This window comes from Loxodonta africana, chromosome 4 (genome assembly GCF_030014295.1).
Source record: "Loxodonta africana isolate mLoxAfr1 chromosome 4, mLoxAfr1.hap2, whole genome shotgun sequence".
NCBI lineage: Eukaryota > Metazoa > Chordata > Mammalia > Proboscidea > Elephantidae > Loxodonta > Loxodonta africana.
This window is the reverse complement of record NC_087345.1, coordinates 103203784-103219632: the sequence shown is the minus strand read 5'-3', so window position 1 is coordinate 103219632 and position 15849 is coordinate 103203784. Positions and strand designations below refer to the sequence as shown.

General features: G+C 37.5%; 1 protein-coding gene across 2 annotated transcripts in view; it reads right to left on the bottom strand.

The window, feature by feature from the left end:
* Positions 1-15849, bottom strand: part of SLC2A13 (solute carrier family 2 member 13) — a 371468-nt gene that overhangs the window by 47229 nt on the left and 308390 nt on the right. Inside the window, exons 7-8 of one of the 2 annotated variants that reach the window (XM_064284386.1) lie at positions 10297-10422; positions 7912-8676 (exon numbers count right to left, since the gene is read on the bottom strand). In XM_064284386.1, the coding sequence (XP_064140456.1) occupies positions 8664-8676; positions 10297-10422 (139 nt within the window). In that variant the 3' untranslated portion in view covers positions 7912-8663. Of the gene's footprint in view, positions 1-7911; positions 8677-10296; positions 10423-15849 lie in introns of those variants that run through there. The other variant, XM_010595831.3, reaches the window with a different exon arrangement.

Sequence of the window (15849 nt, the reverse complement as noted above, 5' to 3'; positions counted from 1 at the left end):
GGGTCCCTTTGGGCTACACTGCCACAGCCTCTAGCCTTTTGCCTTCATTCTCTTTAGCTCTTGGGGATGAGGGGGTAAAATGCAATACTTTACTGAATTCAGAAGAATTTTAAACATTACTATTTTTGAGAATTTGAAAAGACTTTAATAAAAAAATCATGGAGGATCAGATACTTTGAACTTGTTTTTATATCCAACATACTAGGTATGCTTGAACACTTCCTTTCATCTTGAACAAGTATATTATTATTCCAGTGTGGGTTGGGTCATTCCCAATTTCAGGATGTCAAGGGACCACAAATGCCTTGAGGAAAACAATAAAAAAGAATATGTAGACGGTGAGTGACTTTATCCTTCTGTTTTCATAACAGCAACATACACAGAACATCTCATCCAATCTTTTGAGGTGGAAGATAAAAGAGTGAATGGTATTGGGAAAGCACTGACCTAAACTTCTTCGAACATCTCACTCAGGAGCACTCAAAAACAAATTTGCAATGAGTAGGAAGTCTCTTTTTGAAGAATCACACTACCTCACAAGCAGCTATATGTTGATCTTTTTGGAAGTGGTGTATGTGTGTATGGGGTGAGATGGAGGAGGTTATCAGTTAAGGTTATACCGCAGCTGCAAGTCTCAGGTAAATCCACAGAATAATCAGGTCTATCCTCTCTCCCTGTTTCAATTTAGGGTGGGCTATGCTCTGGCGGCACAATGGTTAAGCAGCTCAGCTGCTAACTGAAAGGTCAGTGGTTTGAACCCACAGTGGCTCCAAGGGAGAAAAGACCTAATTATCTGCTCCCTCAAAGATTACAGCCTGGGAAACCCTATGCAGAAGTTCTACTCTGTCATATAGGGTTGCAATGAGTTGGAATTGACTCAAGAACACACAAAAACAACAATATGCCACCTTCTAGTTGTGGGTTATTGTCTCTGACATACATTTATTTAGGTTTTTAATAATTTACTGTGTATCAGATCCCCACTTACTGAAGAGAACAGTCTTGCCTGAAATGAAACTGCTGCACTACATTTATGGGGGCCACTTGCAAAAATCAAGTGATGGCTACTGAAGTATTCAATGAAATAAACAGATACAGTATCTTTCACCTATATTCATAAACAAGTTATTTGTACGCAGTAAACCAAAAAACAAACCCAGTGCCGTTGAGTCGATTCCGACTCACAGCGATCCTATAAGACAGAGTAGAACTGCCCCATAGAGCTTCCAAGGAGCGCCTGGTGGATTCGAACTGCCGACCCTTTGGTTAGCAGCTGTAGCACTTAACCATTACACCACCAGGGTTTCCAACGCAGTAGATAATAAAATTTAATGCTACACATACTATTTCATCTTTCTCATTTATGCATTTTTTAGTGTATTTAAAAAATATCTATAGTTAACGTTGGAGCCCTGATGGTACAGTGGTAAAGAGCTCGACTGCTAATCAAAAGGTCAGCAGTTTAAATGCACTAGCCGTTCCTTGGAAACTCTATGGGGCAGTTCTACTCTGTCCTATAGGATCGCTGTGAGTCGGAATCGACTCTATGGCAACAGGTTTGGTTTTGGTTATAGTTAATGTATATACATACTGAGTTCTAAATCTCTAAGGAAAAGTCAATATATTTAGTGCAGTTCAGATACTTCAAGGGTAAGTCCCTACTCAGCAAAGACAAACCTGCAAATGAGAAGATATCACAGAGAAGGCTGACTACGTTCTCAAGAGTGTTTACTCACTTGGCTTCCAAGATACACATTCTTTGAATTTGCCTGGACTTGTTTTATTTTTATTCTACTTCTCCAGCATACTTACAAGGTAACATATGAAAACTCCGTGGAGTGCAGTTCTACTCTGAAACACATGGGCTTGCCAGGTGTTGAAACTGACTTAGGAGGAAAGAATTTGGTTTTTTAGGTTTCCTCTTTTAAAAAAAAAAAAAACCCAAAACAAAAAACACTAAACCCATTGCTATGGAGTCGATTGTGACTCATAGCGACCCCATAAGACATAGTACAACTGCCCCATAGGGTTTCGAAGTTTGTAAATCTTTACGGAAACAGGCTGCCACATCTTTCTCCCATGGAACGGCTGGTGGGTTCTCACTGCCGACCTTTTGGATAGCAGCTGAGTGCTTTAACGACTGCACTATCAGGGCTCTTTTTTACTCTCTGCTGCTTCCCAGTTTACTTCCCCCATTCCTGCTCTGCCACAGAGCTTTCCTGGTCAGCTCCTCTGACCCAACTGATACCCTCAGGTCTGAGATCACCCTTCTGGGTTATGCCTGACAAACACATTGTGGTGTCCCAGAGCCTGCCTCACTCCTCACATGTGACAGACAAAAAATAATCACAGAAAAATCCTGAGAATTAACTGTGCAGCAATATTAAATAATTTCAACAAAATACTGAATGCTGTAGTGAAATGAAGACCCATTGCCTTATTCATCTTGTGTTAGATACTCGAACAATATTCCTTAATAAAGTATCAGATAATTAGAAAATTTGACATCTGTGTTGAAAGTAAAAACGAACAAAAATACAAGTTCTTCCTGTTGGTCTCTTAAAAAACACTAAATAATTCTATATGCCTTCTTAATTTCTATTTTAAGGAGCAAAATTGTAATAATAAATCAAGATTTATTTGCAAATATGTTCGCAGTTACCAAGATATCAGATACAGTATCTGACGAATCAATCAAAAATGTACAATAACATTTCAGTTAACAAGGAAGAGGATGCTCTGTACAATACATTCTTTGTTTAAACTCTGATGTTACTAAAAGTAGCATCTAAGACATTGCCCAGGGTAGGAACATTTCTTTGCTCTATAATTGCCTTTGAATTTCTTTTCCCTGCCTGACTAATTGATCTCCCTAAAGTTTTGACAAACAGCAAATTTTGCTATCTTGGGTTATAAGCAAGGTTCTTAGTTAATGATTGTTGAATGATTAAATTAAAGGCAGAGTAGCTGTAGAACAATAAGTTTCATATACCCCTCCCTGCCAGACATCAACTAGAGTTTGAAAGCACAGTTATAGAAAACTGTTTCAGACATTATTGAAACATAATATGTTGACTTAACTTTGCCCTGCCCCTTTCCTTCATCCCTTGCTTCTTTTGAGCAGAGTTTTGGTTAAGTCAAATAATTATAAGTACCAATAAATCTGCATAATCAAGTACTTCTCAGAAGCTCAATATTGATCAAATAAGATGATTTTCCACTGTCAATCACAGTTCTCGGTTGACCAGCCTGCACCCCAGAGAAAACAGATCGTGCACTTATGTGAACAACAGGATTTCCATCCCATTGCTTTCTAATCCTTAATTGCTTGAATGCTTTAGTAAAGGGGCTTCCATACACCACACTTACAATGTCATGTTTCTAAGCCTTCTAATACAGTTTAATCCAGAATAAAGAATAAAAATTTAGCATATATTTTCTTCAATCTTAAAAGTTCCTAAAACAAATTAGTGGTTTATATATCGTTTTATAGTTTGAAGATTTTTTTCCTACCAGTTTGCCATAGAAAGTTAAAGCAAGTCACTGTGATGGGGCAATTCAAATTATTTAAAAAAATTAAGGTGGGAACACATAATTTTGTAATTTTTTACTGTCTATATCCCATAGCTAAATACCCTGTCCCATAGTTTGCCATAAACTATCATCACTCAAATCTGCCATTAATTGACATTCTTAAAGGCCAGGTTGATTTCTCAAACTCACTCCAAATTTGTGTATTCTGTAGTGTACTCTTCACATATGCTCTCTTCCAAATGTCCTTGGCCCTAAGCAGTAGACATGATAAATTCTTCTCTTTATGTATTTGCAAAATGAGTATTCATTCCTTTAAAAAATGTGAAAGCATGTTTGGGTTCATGTTGCTATTTATCTGGCCTAGATTTTTTAACTCTTAACCACTGCGCCACCTGGTGGCGCAGTGGTGAAAAGCACAGCTGCTAACCAAAAGGTTGGCAGTTCTAACCCACCAGCTGCTCCTTGGAAACCCTATGTGGGCAGCTCTACCCTGTCCTATAGGGTCACTATGAGTTGGAATCAACTCGATGGCAATGGGTTGGTTACGTGATATAATGTCATATAATGAGACCAAGTCCATTTTCACATAAAGCCATTCGTCTAAAGTCATTAAAAATAAAAAAAAAAAAAAACCAGAGTATAATTTTCATTCCTATGAAAATGAACCTATAAAGTCAAATTAAAATTACTAAATAAGGTTCTTTGACAATCTGATCCAAACACTCATTTCCACCATCAGTTCTAGCTGTCCATTTTTCTTTCTCTTGTTCTCTTTGTGTCCTCTGTCCCTGCTTTGACAAGTCCAAGGTCCCCAGACTTCATCTCTGCCCTACCACATCTTCTGTTGCTTAACTGCACCAAGAGTTGGTAAACCAAGGCCTGCCACCATTATTTTATATTCGCCAAGCACATGCAACTCAAGCCTTGGCCCTTATCTTTGTTAAGATGTCAGTACTACCCAAGGTGAAAAGTCTTAAAGTCTTGAGTGAGAAATAACTAACATACTGCTTCTCAAAAAAGTCTGAACTGAAGAAGAATTTTAAAATGACAAGGAATAGGAGCTGACTAGAAACAATGTGTTAGCCTAAAATTAAGGGAAGTTAAATACATTATGAACATTACTACTTGGATAAAAGCGTTAAAATGTACTAGTTATTATAATTAAATGTCAACTCAGAATTTGGATAAATTAATATGCAGAAGGGAGGTTACTTTTACAGAAATGTTTTGCTTTTCTGACTTGTATACTTTGCAACATAATTAGTACCAAAGTCTTCAGTATATATAATCACTAAATCCAAGACAGTCTAAGTTTCCGTACTTAAAAAATAATAGGCCAGAGGCATGTAATCTCAGAAATTATTTATGGATAGTTGAAACTTACAAAATCTGAATACGTAGCTAGCTACAGATCTCAAGAAGTCCCTGGGTGGTGCAAACGGTCACATGCTGGCCTGCTAACTGAAAGGCTAGAAGCCACTCAGATGCATCTTGACGGAACGTCTGGTGATCTACTTTTGAAAACCCTATGCGGCACAGTTCTACTCTGACACACATGGGGCAACCAAGAGTCAGAGTCGATTCCATGGCAACTGTAAAACAGATTTTAAAGTGTGTAAGCTAGCATAGTGACTTCTATTCAAGCAAAGAAAACTGTACTTTAAAAAAGAAAAATAAAATATCCTATTAACAGACTCTATTTCTCTATAAAGTCAATGATGGCCAAAGTTAATTCTGAATTAATATAGCTTGAGGATTTTTTTATTTCTAATAACTGATAGAAATATATCAACCCAGCACATGCATTGACACTGATAATGTTTGTTAATGATAAAAGGAAATTTTATAAATGCACAACCGATATATACCTTAAAAAAAAAAAAACTGATGAAGGGAAAAAAACCTTTTTTGTTACATAACATAGTTTTATAATATATTTTATAATATATTTGGTCTTATATTCATAGATCATTGTTTCTCTGGGATTATCACTGAATGTTTCAAGGGAATGTACTGAACATTTCTTCTAATAATTAAAAAAAATTTTTTCATGTAGTATGGCTACAGGCAATATAGTGCAGAGTAATACACCTGAGGTACATGGTTAAGTTTTATTTTTAAACTTTTCCAGTGTTTTCATTAGTGCCAGGTAAACATTAATATTATATGTTAATTAAAATTACACTATTCTCATTTTTCTATTTAGAGGCTTCCTTTCGTGGAAATATGTATGAATGTGAAAGAGGTAACTGTAAAATGAAATGTGTAGAACATAATATCCTCTCATTTGGAACTTATATATTTTCCAGTGATGGCAGTCTTTCCCAATTTGTCATTTAGCAATTGTTGACTGCATGGCTTATACGTACAAGGCACTGAGGCATTACAATAGTGGAAACTAGAGTCATGGGATTAATTAATATAACCTAGAAAAGGAAAGATATCTAAACACAAATTATAAGATCCTATAATTATCATATGAGTTATACAAGGGAAGTGCTAGAAGAGTGTACAGGGTATAAGTCTTTGTTTTTGGGAGATAATCAGAGAGATTGAAAGAAAAAAAGTGACACCTGTCCAGGGCACAAATGATGGTTAGAACAGGAAGATGGTAGCAATAAGGAAGAAGGAGAAGGAGGGTAAAGTCTAGGCAGAGGCACAGCATGAGGAAAGGCACAGAGAAGGGGATCATAATGGGTCCAAGGTGATGGCAAGGCGTTCAGATTGACTAGAATTCCATGTGGGAGAGTGGTGAGATACTGGGAAGACAGGCAGGGTGTTGTATTAGGGTGCAGCTTGGAGAAGAATATCTTTGCTGAATGAATACGATGAACCAAGCACTCAGTGCAAGTCAGAACAATGAACTGCCGAGTAGGGAATCTATCTAGCTATTTTTGTGCTCCTAATTACAGGGCTCAAGTGCTATATTATAGGAAGCAAATACTGAATCAGCCCATTAAGAAAGTATCCTTCATTAGCAATAATTTTAAATAGTCAGGCAGTTTTAAAGTTCCAGAATAGATTATTTATGGTTGTGTATATTTGGGGAGCCAGGAGATAGGGAGGTGGATGGACACAGATAAACAGAAAAGAAAGTATTCTAATTTACTTATCTGTTACAAAGTGCTTATTCTAGTCTAGAAAATGTGTTACTGACAAATCTTAGGAAAAAAAAAATTAGTACAGATTATTACTGCCTTACAACTGTTACTCTCCTAAATGAGGTGGATTTACTAGCTTTTTAACTTTGAGAAAGTCATTCAGGCCTCTAAGTATTACTGACCTCACTTGTAAGCTGGGAAGAAAAATCACACTTTATTCAGAGGTGTTGAATTTGTTCTGGAAAGTTATATTTTTTCTCTACAGACCCGTCCATTGCATTTTTTAAAGTGCAGTGGAGAATACTGTTCATAGTATGGTCTTTGATTGTTAAAAATCTTTATTTTCTGCTGTTACATGCTATTTTTCCTTCTAAATATTGTTTATCTCTGCCTCCTCTCCCCAGTGTGATGGTTAAGATTGTTTGTCAACTTGGCTGGGCCGTGATTCTCAGTGTTTTGGCAGTTGTATACTATTGTTATCACTTCCCTGTTAAAATTTGATATGTGACACCCCCATGACGGAATCTGCTGAGTGGTACTGGTGGGGGCAGGCCCTGGAGTGGCTCACCACCCCCCCAGCCTTCATCTCTCCACCTTCCACCACCTATTTCCTTCCTGCTTGCCTTGCCAAGGTTTTTGGCTTGTTCTGGATCCGGCAGCTGCCTCTTGTATGGCCTCTGGTTCTTGGGACTTGAGCTAGCAGCTTACCTGTTCATCTTGGGATTCATGGGTTTTCATGGCCTGTGAGCCAGCTCCTGCAGCTACATGAATCAGGAGAAACCTTGCAGTCTTGCCTGCTGACCTTGGGATTCCTCGACCTTGACAGCCTGTTAGCGGGAGCCCTGCTCTCTGACCTGATGATCTTGGGTTCACCAGCTTCTGCAGCTCTGTGAACTGGGAAAGGCCTCTATCCTGATCCACAGACTTGGGATGTTCCAACCTCTACAATCACGTGAGCTGTTCCCTTGATATAAATCTCTCTCTCTCTATATTTATATACTTTACTGGTTTTGCTTCTCTAGAGAACCCTGCATAAGACAACCAGTATTGCCAGAGATCTCTTCATTTTATTGGTTTCTAAGAACCAACTTTTGTTCTCTTTGATCCTCTCTAATATTTCTTACTTTGCATTATTTTTCTCTTATCTTTTTAATTTCCATCCTTTGCTTACTCTACATGCTTACTCTGTGTTCTAGTTCTAACTCCTTGAGTGGATCCTTTTAGCTATTAATTTTAATATGTTTTTTCTCATTATGATTGGTTCTTCAACTCATGAATTTGAAGGTTTTTTTTTTTTTTTTTTCAGTTTCCAGACTAAACCTGAATGGATAACAGATATTTTACATTGACAACTAAGAGTTCATCAAAATTATCACACCATCTCCATTAAGAATGGTGTCACTTTTCCACCTGATGTCTTTTCAGGAAACAGCTACAATTAGAGATCAGGATACATGGATATGAATTGCCTCAATACTCAGCCAATATCTATAAACAATACACCTCAGGTGTGAATTTAAGGTGATAGGAGATTTGGCCCTGAGAGTTTCATTCCAGGTAACTATATAAAATCTACCAATAAACCTACAAACAAAAATATAATAAATGCTATATTACTTAGAAATGGAAAATCTGTTCAGGGCATTTTTTATGATGAACATGTTCTGCCTCTTGCTTTCTTTCCAGCAAAGATCTCAGGCAACCAACAGCAGTGGCAGACTAGGTATAATACTGCCTTTACCAGTATTATGAAGCAGACAGGCTGAGAGTATATTATTCTTTTTATGGGAATTTAAAACATGAAAGAGGTTAAACATGTTAGATAACATTCACACATTTTCTGGGTCCATGGACATGAATATTAGTTCATAAATGTTGGGAATATTTGTTTTATATAAGTATTTCTTTTACATGTCTATTACAAACCAATGTGTTCTGCCAAAATGAGGAAGGTTTATAGCTTGCCAGACTGGATACACACCAGTGATTACCCAACTCTTATCCTTGTTTGCTTCATTTCACTGAACTTCAAGACAGTACTCTAGGAAAAATATAGTAAGAAAAAGGTGAGAAAACCTGGCTTTTGTTTTCTTTTTTTGGTAAAGAGTTTGAGGTTATTCTAAGAACATTCTACAAACATAGAATTTCTTTGTATTTTTCTTTTTTTCAGTTCTTTGTATTTTTCATAGCCAGGAATTATCTGTGCCTCACTTTCCTCTACTAGTGTGCATAGTCAAGAGATAACTGTAACTGCATACAGTACAAAACACAAATAAAATGTAAAAATAAGTGTGAAATTAATCTTTTTTAAATAAAGGAAGAAATACATATTCCTACTAAAAAGTCATATAATTTGTTATTTGCAGAAAGTAGGAACAAAACTGTTTTGAAGCTTCTCAACCTCTACATCTTCTAGGTCCCTTCACCATTAGTAGACATTTTTAATAAGTTTATGAGTTAATTCTGTGAGATACAGGAAACTACATACATCTTTTATTGTTAAACAGTCTTAATAACATATTCAGAAGTCTAGATTAGTAACTTTCAGTTTTTCTTCCTATTGAGGGGGAAAAACCTAAAGGTTTAAAGCGGTAAACTATTACATCCAGAAATACCATTTAATCAATTAACTCACTAATGAAACTTGTCTAATGAAAATTACACATTGGGTGCTTTTTCAAGTTTTCCTTTTAAATAATAATTGCATTTTTTCTATATGCTTCTTTGTAATTAGTGTATTTAAAATGTGGTTTGGATGTTTACTCAACTACCATGTAATTTATGTCTACTTCTTTGGATTAATTTTCTAATAAAATTAATGAAAGCAACATAAGGATTAATAATGATACCTTATATTTTATAGTTCTTAGGAGATACAAGTACTTTATTATAGATTTCAATGCCTTTACCAGTATTATGAGGCAGACAGGTTGAGACTATATTATTCTTTTTATGGGAATTTAAAATATAAAAGAGGTTAAACGTGTTAAATAACATTTACATATTTTCTGTGTCCATGGACATGAATATTAGTTCATAAATGTGGGAAGTATTTGTTCTATATGTATGTGCATGTACATGTCTACTAAAAACCAATGTGTTCCACCAAAATGAGGAAAGTTTATAGCTTCCCAGACTGGATACATGCTAGTGATTACCCAACTTTTATCCTTATTTATTTAATTTCATGAACTTCAGGAAAGTACTCTAGGAAAAATGTAGCTCTCTGAAAGAATTTAAAGTGACAGTAATTCATTTTGACTTGACAATTTTCTGCCTTTCACTTAATGTTAATACTCTGTGAATGTCCAAAACTGAGTTTGAGAATTACTGTTGTAGTTAAACAACTTGCAATGAGAATTGCCTTGGTGATGTTTGGAAATACCTACCTAAACTAAAAACCCAAACTCCTGTAGCTTATTAAGGCAAAGACGGGCCTAGAATCTGATCTCCTGAAGTCTAGGCCTACTTTCCACTTTCAGTTTGAGAACCAAGAGCTGCAATGATTTTCACTTATGTTCACCAGTGTCTATTGCAGACTAATGTCATTAGAAAGACCAATTTAAAAGAACCATTGTAAGTGCAATCACTATGCAAGCTTAAAAATAAGCCTCATTTTGAAATTCACTGTGTATTCTTATGGTAACTAAGAATGACATACCTGCCCCAGGCTGCCTCATTTGTTGATGCTTTATTAACTGGAACACAGGAGGAGTCCATGACAGCCGAACTGTTCATCTTGTAGCAGAAACCGCAGTTAGGATCCAACATACATTCGTTACAGTAACTGCAAAATGAGAAGAAAGAGTTACAATCATTTTGGCAAAGACAACTGCTTCTCACCCTATACTCTATTCCGTGTGCTTCCCTACATTTTCCATATGACTTAGAGTAAGATTGGGGCCACGTGACTAGTTTTGTCCATGGCAAGAGACGAGTGCCAAGGCAGGGGAGGGCTGGGTGGTCTTTTCCGTTTCCCTCTTCCCTGGCTGCAGTGTACCTGAAAGCCAGGTTGAGATGGGGGGGCTTGTATCCAAGACCCTGGAGGTAGAAGAGCCCCAGTCGACCTTCATCAAATACACTTGTGCTGTCCTAAGCCACCGTGGTTTGCTTGCTACCAAAGCATGATCTGGCCCATCCTGACCGAGCCCTGCCTCATTTCAAGTTGTATGAAAGCATTTACTTCTCTTAATTTTCTCTTTCATGGACCATGCGTTTAAAAAAATTAGAAATAGTTTTTTCCAATATATATACTGAAATAGAAAATCCAAACAATTACACAAAATTATGTCTAAAGAAAATAGTTAAAAAAAACAAAATTTTCTATGCCCCAAATATGGTCATTGTTGACATTATGGCGGTCAGCTACACTTTCAACAAATACACACTGAGTTTCTATCATGTATTTATGCTTAATTTAAAAGAAATAGGTATAGGAAAAAACGCTGACCTTTCTCTAAATTAATTACATGTACTGGTTGGAGCACAGAGCCATATCAGTTAATCACTGTTTACCCGAAAGCAGTATCCTAACTGCAGGAAAATCCGAAAGAGAGCAGGGTCTTCCAACCTAAGCCTACAGTGTACTTGTGGAATGAGTATCCTCACTGTCACATAGTCATTTGACAATTCTAGAAGATCTTTCATATGGTAGGCACATGCGTGGCACCGGAGGCACTAAGATGAGTAAGTCAAAGTCCCTGCTCCTTTGAAGATAAAAAGGAAGGCTAAGAAGCAGATATACAAATAAACAATGGCAATGTTATATAAAGTAGGTAAGAACTACCCTGAGGACAGGGGCCTATTCATTTTTCCTTTAAGAGCTAGGAATAATTTCAGAGGTGATACGGGAACTGGATCATAGAAGACATTTACTAGGCAAATGACAGAAGGGCATTTCAGAGAACTGCTTATTTTATAATTAAAGATCAGTCAGCACAGACATATTAAATATCTACTTTGTATAAGTAATTATAATATGGGATGTGGGGGGAGAAACTGGGTAAGACATCAGAAAAAGATATAAAGGACAGTACTTCTGACTCCTCAAAATCAAAATATTTCTTTGATTCATTTAGCTAAATGTGCTAATTGACATTGTGTGAAAATTAGGTTTATTATCATTTCAGCCTCCTCCTGTACGTCTTCCTCTGGCAAACAGCCATCTTTATTTTTGACTAAGACTTCAGTCCTGGACCAAAAGCAAGAAAAGAGTCCTTTCAAAACCCACTGAAAGGTCAACGTATTTAGAGAAGTGATTAGGCAATGTAAATATAAATTGTTTACACTTATGATAAGCACAATAAAGAAAACAATTAAAGCATTAGACAGAAATACCCTAAGCTTCTGGCTTTGAGAACCATCCTATGCTTTGGAAAAGAAAGTAATTCCTACAAGTATTTAGTTTTCTTTGTTCATTCTGCCGTAAGAGGTCAAATCTAACAACCCTAATTGTCCCAGTTTAACAACCTTAATTGTTTGGGAAAGGGCAACTCCTTTGCAGAGAAACGGCTTTCTACTTTATTTCTCTGAAAATACGTAGTTCATGTAAAACGCCAAAAAGTATAATGATAAAGGCTAACAGTTGGTGGGAACCCACTATCTCTGTATGTCAGACATATATGAGGTGTTACCCATAATGGCTTTACATCTTCTAGTACTCATTCAAGTATCTAACTCTGACCACTACCTCCCCTTCTTCCACCATGCTTATTAAAGACACCCCATGATCATTCATTCAACAAATATAAATATTTATGCCTACTATGTGTCAGGCACTATTCTAGGTACTGGGACACACTGTTGTTAGTTGCCATCAAGTTGATTCTAACTTAGGGCGACTCCATGTGTGCAGAGTAGAGCTGCTTCATAGGTTTTTCAAGGCTATGACTTTTTGGAAGCAGATCGCCAGGCCTGTCTTCTGAGGTACCTCTGGGTGGGTCTAAGCCACCAACCAGATTTCCTACTCTGGTGGAGCTTATCTGTATATCACGCCTCCTGGTGCCCTCCAGTTAACTGACCCTTCTACGTGCTCCCTGCTCATTAGCTTTTTCCTCTCTCTAGTTCTCTCCTTACCCAGCTTATTGATCACGTCCATCATTTCAATATCCTAAATTTCTCAGCCCCTCTATCTTCCCATCCCACCCAGCTATCGAAAATCCCAGGCCTATGTGAATGTAAGAAGCCCTGCTGGTACAGACAGGCATTCAGCTCCCAACCTAAAGGTTGGCAGTTCGAACCCACCCAGCAGCTCCGTGGGAAAGAGAGCTGATGATCTGTTTCCATAAAGATTAAAAAAAACCCTATGGGGCAATTCTGCTTTGTCACATGGGTCACTATGAATCGAAATTGACTCGACAGCACCCAACAACAACAATAAATGAACACAACATTTGCCTTTTCCTGTGCCTTCACTGACACAGCCAAGAATCACGCCGTAGGCCAGATCATTAGATCCTCTATAAGTCATAATCACCAGCCTCAAATGGACCTTCAACAAGCCTGAAATTCTTAATAGTTTTCTCTGGTCAATTCTACATAAGACTATTTCAACCACTCAAAACGAGGACTATCTCAGTTCTCTCCACTGTCTTCAAACCTCCAATGCTTCACTTTCCTTTACTCTCACAAATGACCTCAACTCCAGCTTTACAGAGAAAGAAGACAGTAGTTGGGAACTTTGGTATCTTCTGAATAGCAAACATATAAACTCTCCACTCTACTTTTTTTACTCTTCAGTTACAAGGAGAAGCTTTTCTTACCTAAATCCAATTTCTCAATCTGGGCTTGTGTTCTATTCTAATTCCTTGGGCTATCTCATACCTTTTTAATTAATGCCCCTTTTTCCTTTTCTTACACTTCCAGTGTCTTAAGACAGAAGCATAGATTATTGACTTGAGATTGTTCTTTTTTAATATAAATTTTAATGTAATTTACAACTATAAATTTCTAAGCACTGTGGGTTCCCTCCATCTCATAAGTTTTGGTATGTTGTGTCTCCACTTTATCTCAAAGTAGTTTCTAATTTCCCTTTTGATGTCTTCTTTAGCCCACTGGTTATTTTGGAGTGTGTTGTTTAATTTCGACATATTTGTGAATTTCCCCAGGAGCCCTGGTAGTACAGTGGTTAAGCCTCGGCTGCTAACCAAAAGCTGGTGGTTTGAACATCAGCTGCTCTGAGGAAGAAAGAGGTGGCAACCTTGGAAACATTATGGGGCAGTTCTACTTTGTCTTCTAGGGTTGTTATTAGTTGGAATTGACTCAATGGCAATGGATTTGGTTTCAGGTCATTGATTTCTAATTTTACTCCATTGTAATCAGAGAAAACACATCGTATAACTTCAGTCCTCTTAAATTTACTGAATCTTGTTCAATGGCTCAGCACAAGATCTATCCTAGAGAATGTTCCATGCATACCTTAAATGTTCCATGTGTACTGTTGGATGGAGTGTTCTATATCCTTTAGGTTCTAGATGGTTTATAGCTAATATGCTAATCTTTAAATATCTTAACCTTCTGGTTTCTAATAGTCTGTACCTCCACTTAACTTCATCTAAGTCCTGGAAATTGTCATCATTTACATAGAACAGGGGTTAGCAAACTAGAGCCCTTGGGACAAATCTGGCTCAAAACCTATTTTTGTAAATAATTTTACTGGGACACAGTCATGCATATTTGTTTATTTATTTTCCATGGCTACTTTTGTGATACAACAGCATAGATAAACAGTTGCAAAGTAAAAAATCTTTACTATATGGCCCTTTACAGAACAAGTTTGCCAATCCCGATCTAGAACTTATATATAGATCCCATATGCCAATTCCTCACTCCTTTCCCTCAAGCTCCCTCACTCCTTTGACACCTGCTCCTCTACTTCACACAGACCTTCAACAGTTCTTTCTTCCTGATCCTTCACTTGCTTCATCACTGTCATGGATTGAATTGTGTCCCCCCAAAATATGTGTTAACTTGGTTAGGCCATCATTCCTAGTATGTGTGGTTGTCCTCCATTTTGTGATTGTAAGTTTATGTCAAAGAGGATTACGGTAGGATTCTAATACCCTTACTAAGGTCACATCTCTGATCCAATGTAAAGGGAGTTTCCCTGGAGTGTGGCCTGCACCATCCTTTATCTTACAATAGATAATAGGGAAGCAAGCAGAGAGTGGGGTACCCTCATAACACCAAGAAACAGCACCGGGACACAGCTTGTCTTTTAAACCTGGGGTTCCTGTGTAGAGAAGCTCCTAGTCCAGGGGAAGATTGATGACAAGAACCTTTCCTCAGAGCTGACAGAGAAAGCCTTCCCCTGGAGTTGACACCCTGAATTTAGACTTCTAGCCTACTAGACTGTGACAGAATAAACTTCTCTTTGTTAAACCATTCACTTGTGGTATTTCTGTTTTAGCAGCGCTAGATGAGTAAGACAATGACTTTGCTTCCTCTTCTGGAATCTTCTTGGTAAATCCCTTTACCTGTGCTTACCAGACCTTTAATGTCTGTGTATTTATGTCTTTCTATTATAGCCACCCTATGAACCTTCATGCTTGGCTGTTTCCAACCTGATTTCTTCTGTGCAGTACTGGTGAGGAAATAACACAACCAGGCATATTGACAACACAACACAGTCATAGTATTCAGCCTCACCTGGATCCTCACTGCTGCTAGGAAACTTTTACATGGCCCCAATCAATGACTTTGCATATTCCCACAACTGATATTCCAAAAGCTCCTCTCAAATCCTAACCCTTATTCCCCCTTCAATCTCTTAGAAGAAGGCCTTGCCAACTCTTTCTTCACAGTGAAAACTGAAGGGAATAGGCACAAACTTTCTCAGCTTTAAACTCATACTTGAGCAAACATATCTATAACCATACCTGTCCTCACCTCTTTTCCTCCAGGTGCTGAAAAGAGGTATTTAAAGATCATCTCTCTATCACGGTTTTTAATTGCATTCCCTCTGGTCTTCATCAACACCTTGTCCCATTGGTTACTTTCTTTTCTTTTTACTTTCAAACCTCTTCCAGAATATACTGCCATAGTCTATGTGCAGGCTTACGTCTAAAAAGGATGAAAACTGTCTTTTTACTACCCTACACTGACTTTCTACACCAGCTCACAGTTTTCATTCAATAAAAAGAGGGCAAATGCTAAAATGTGTTCAATTTCCTTACCACCCCAAGGAGCTGGCCACCGTTTGGGAACTGATATTGCT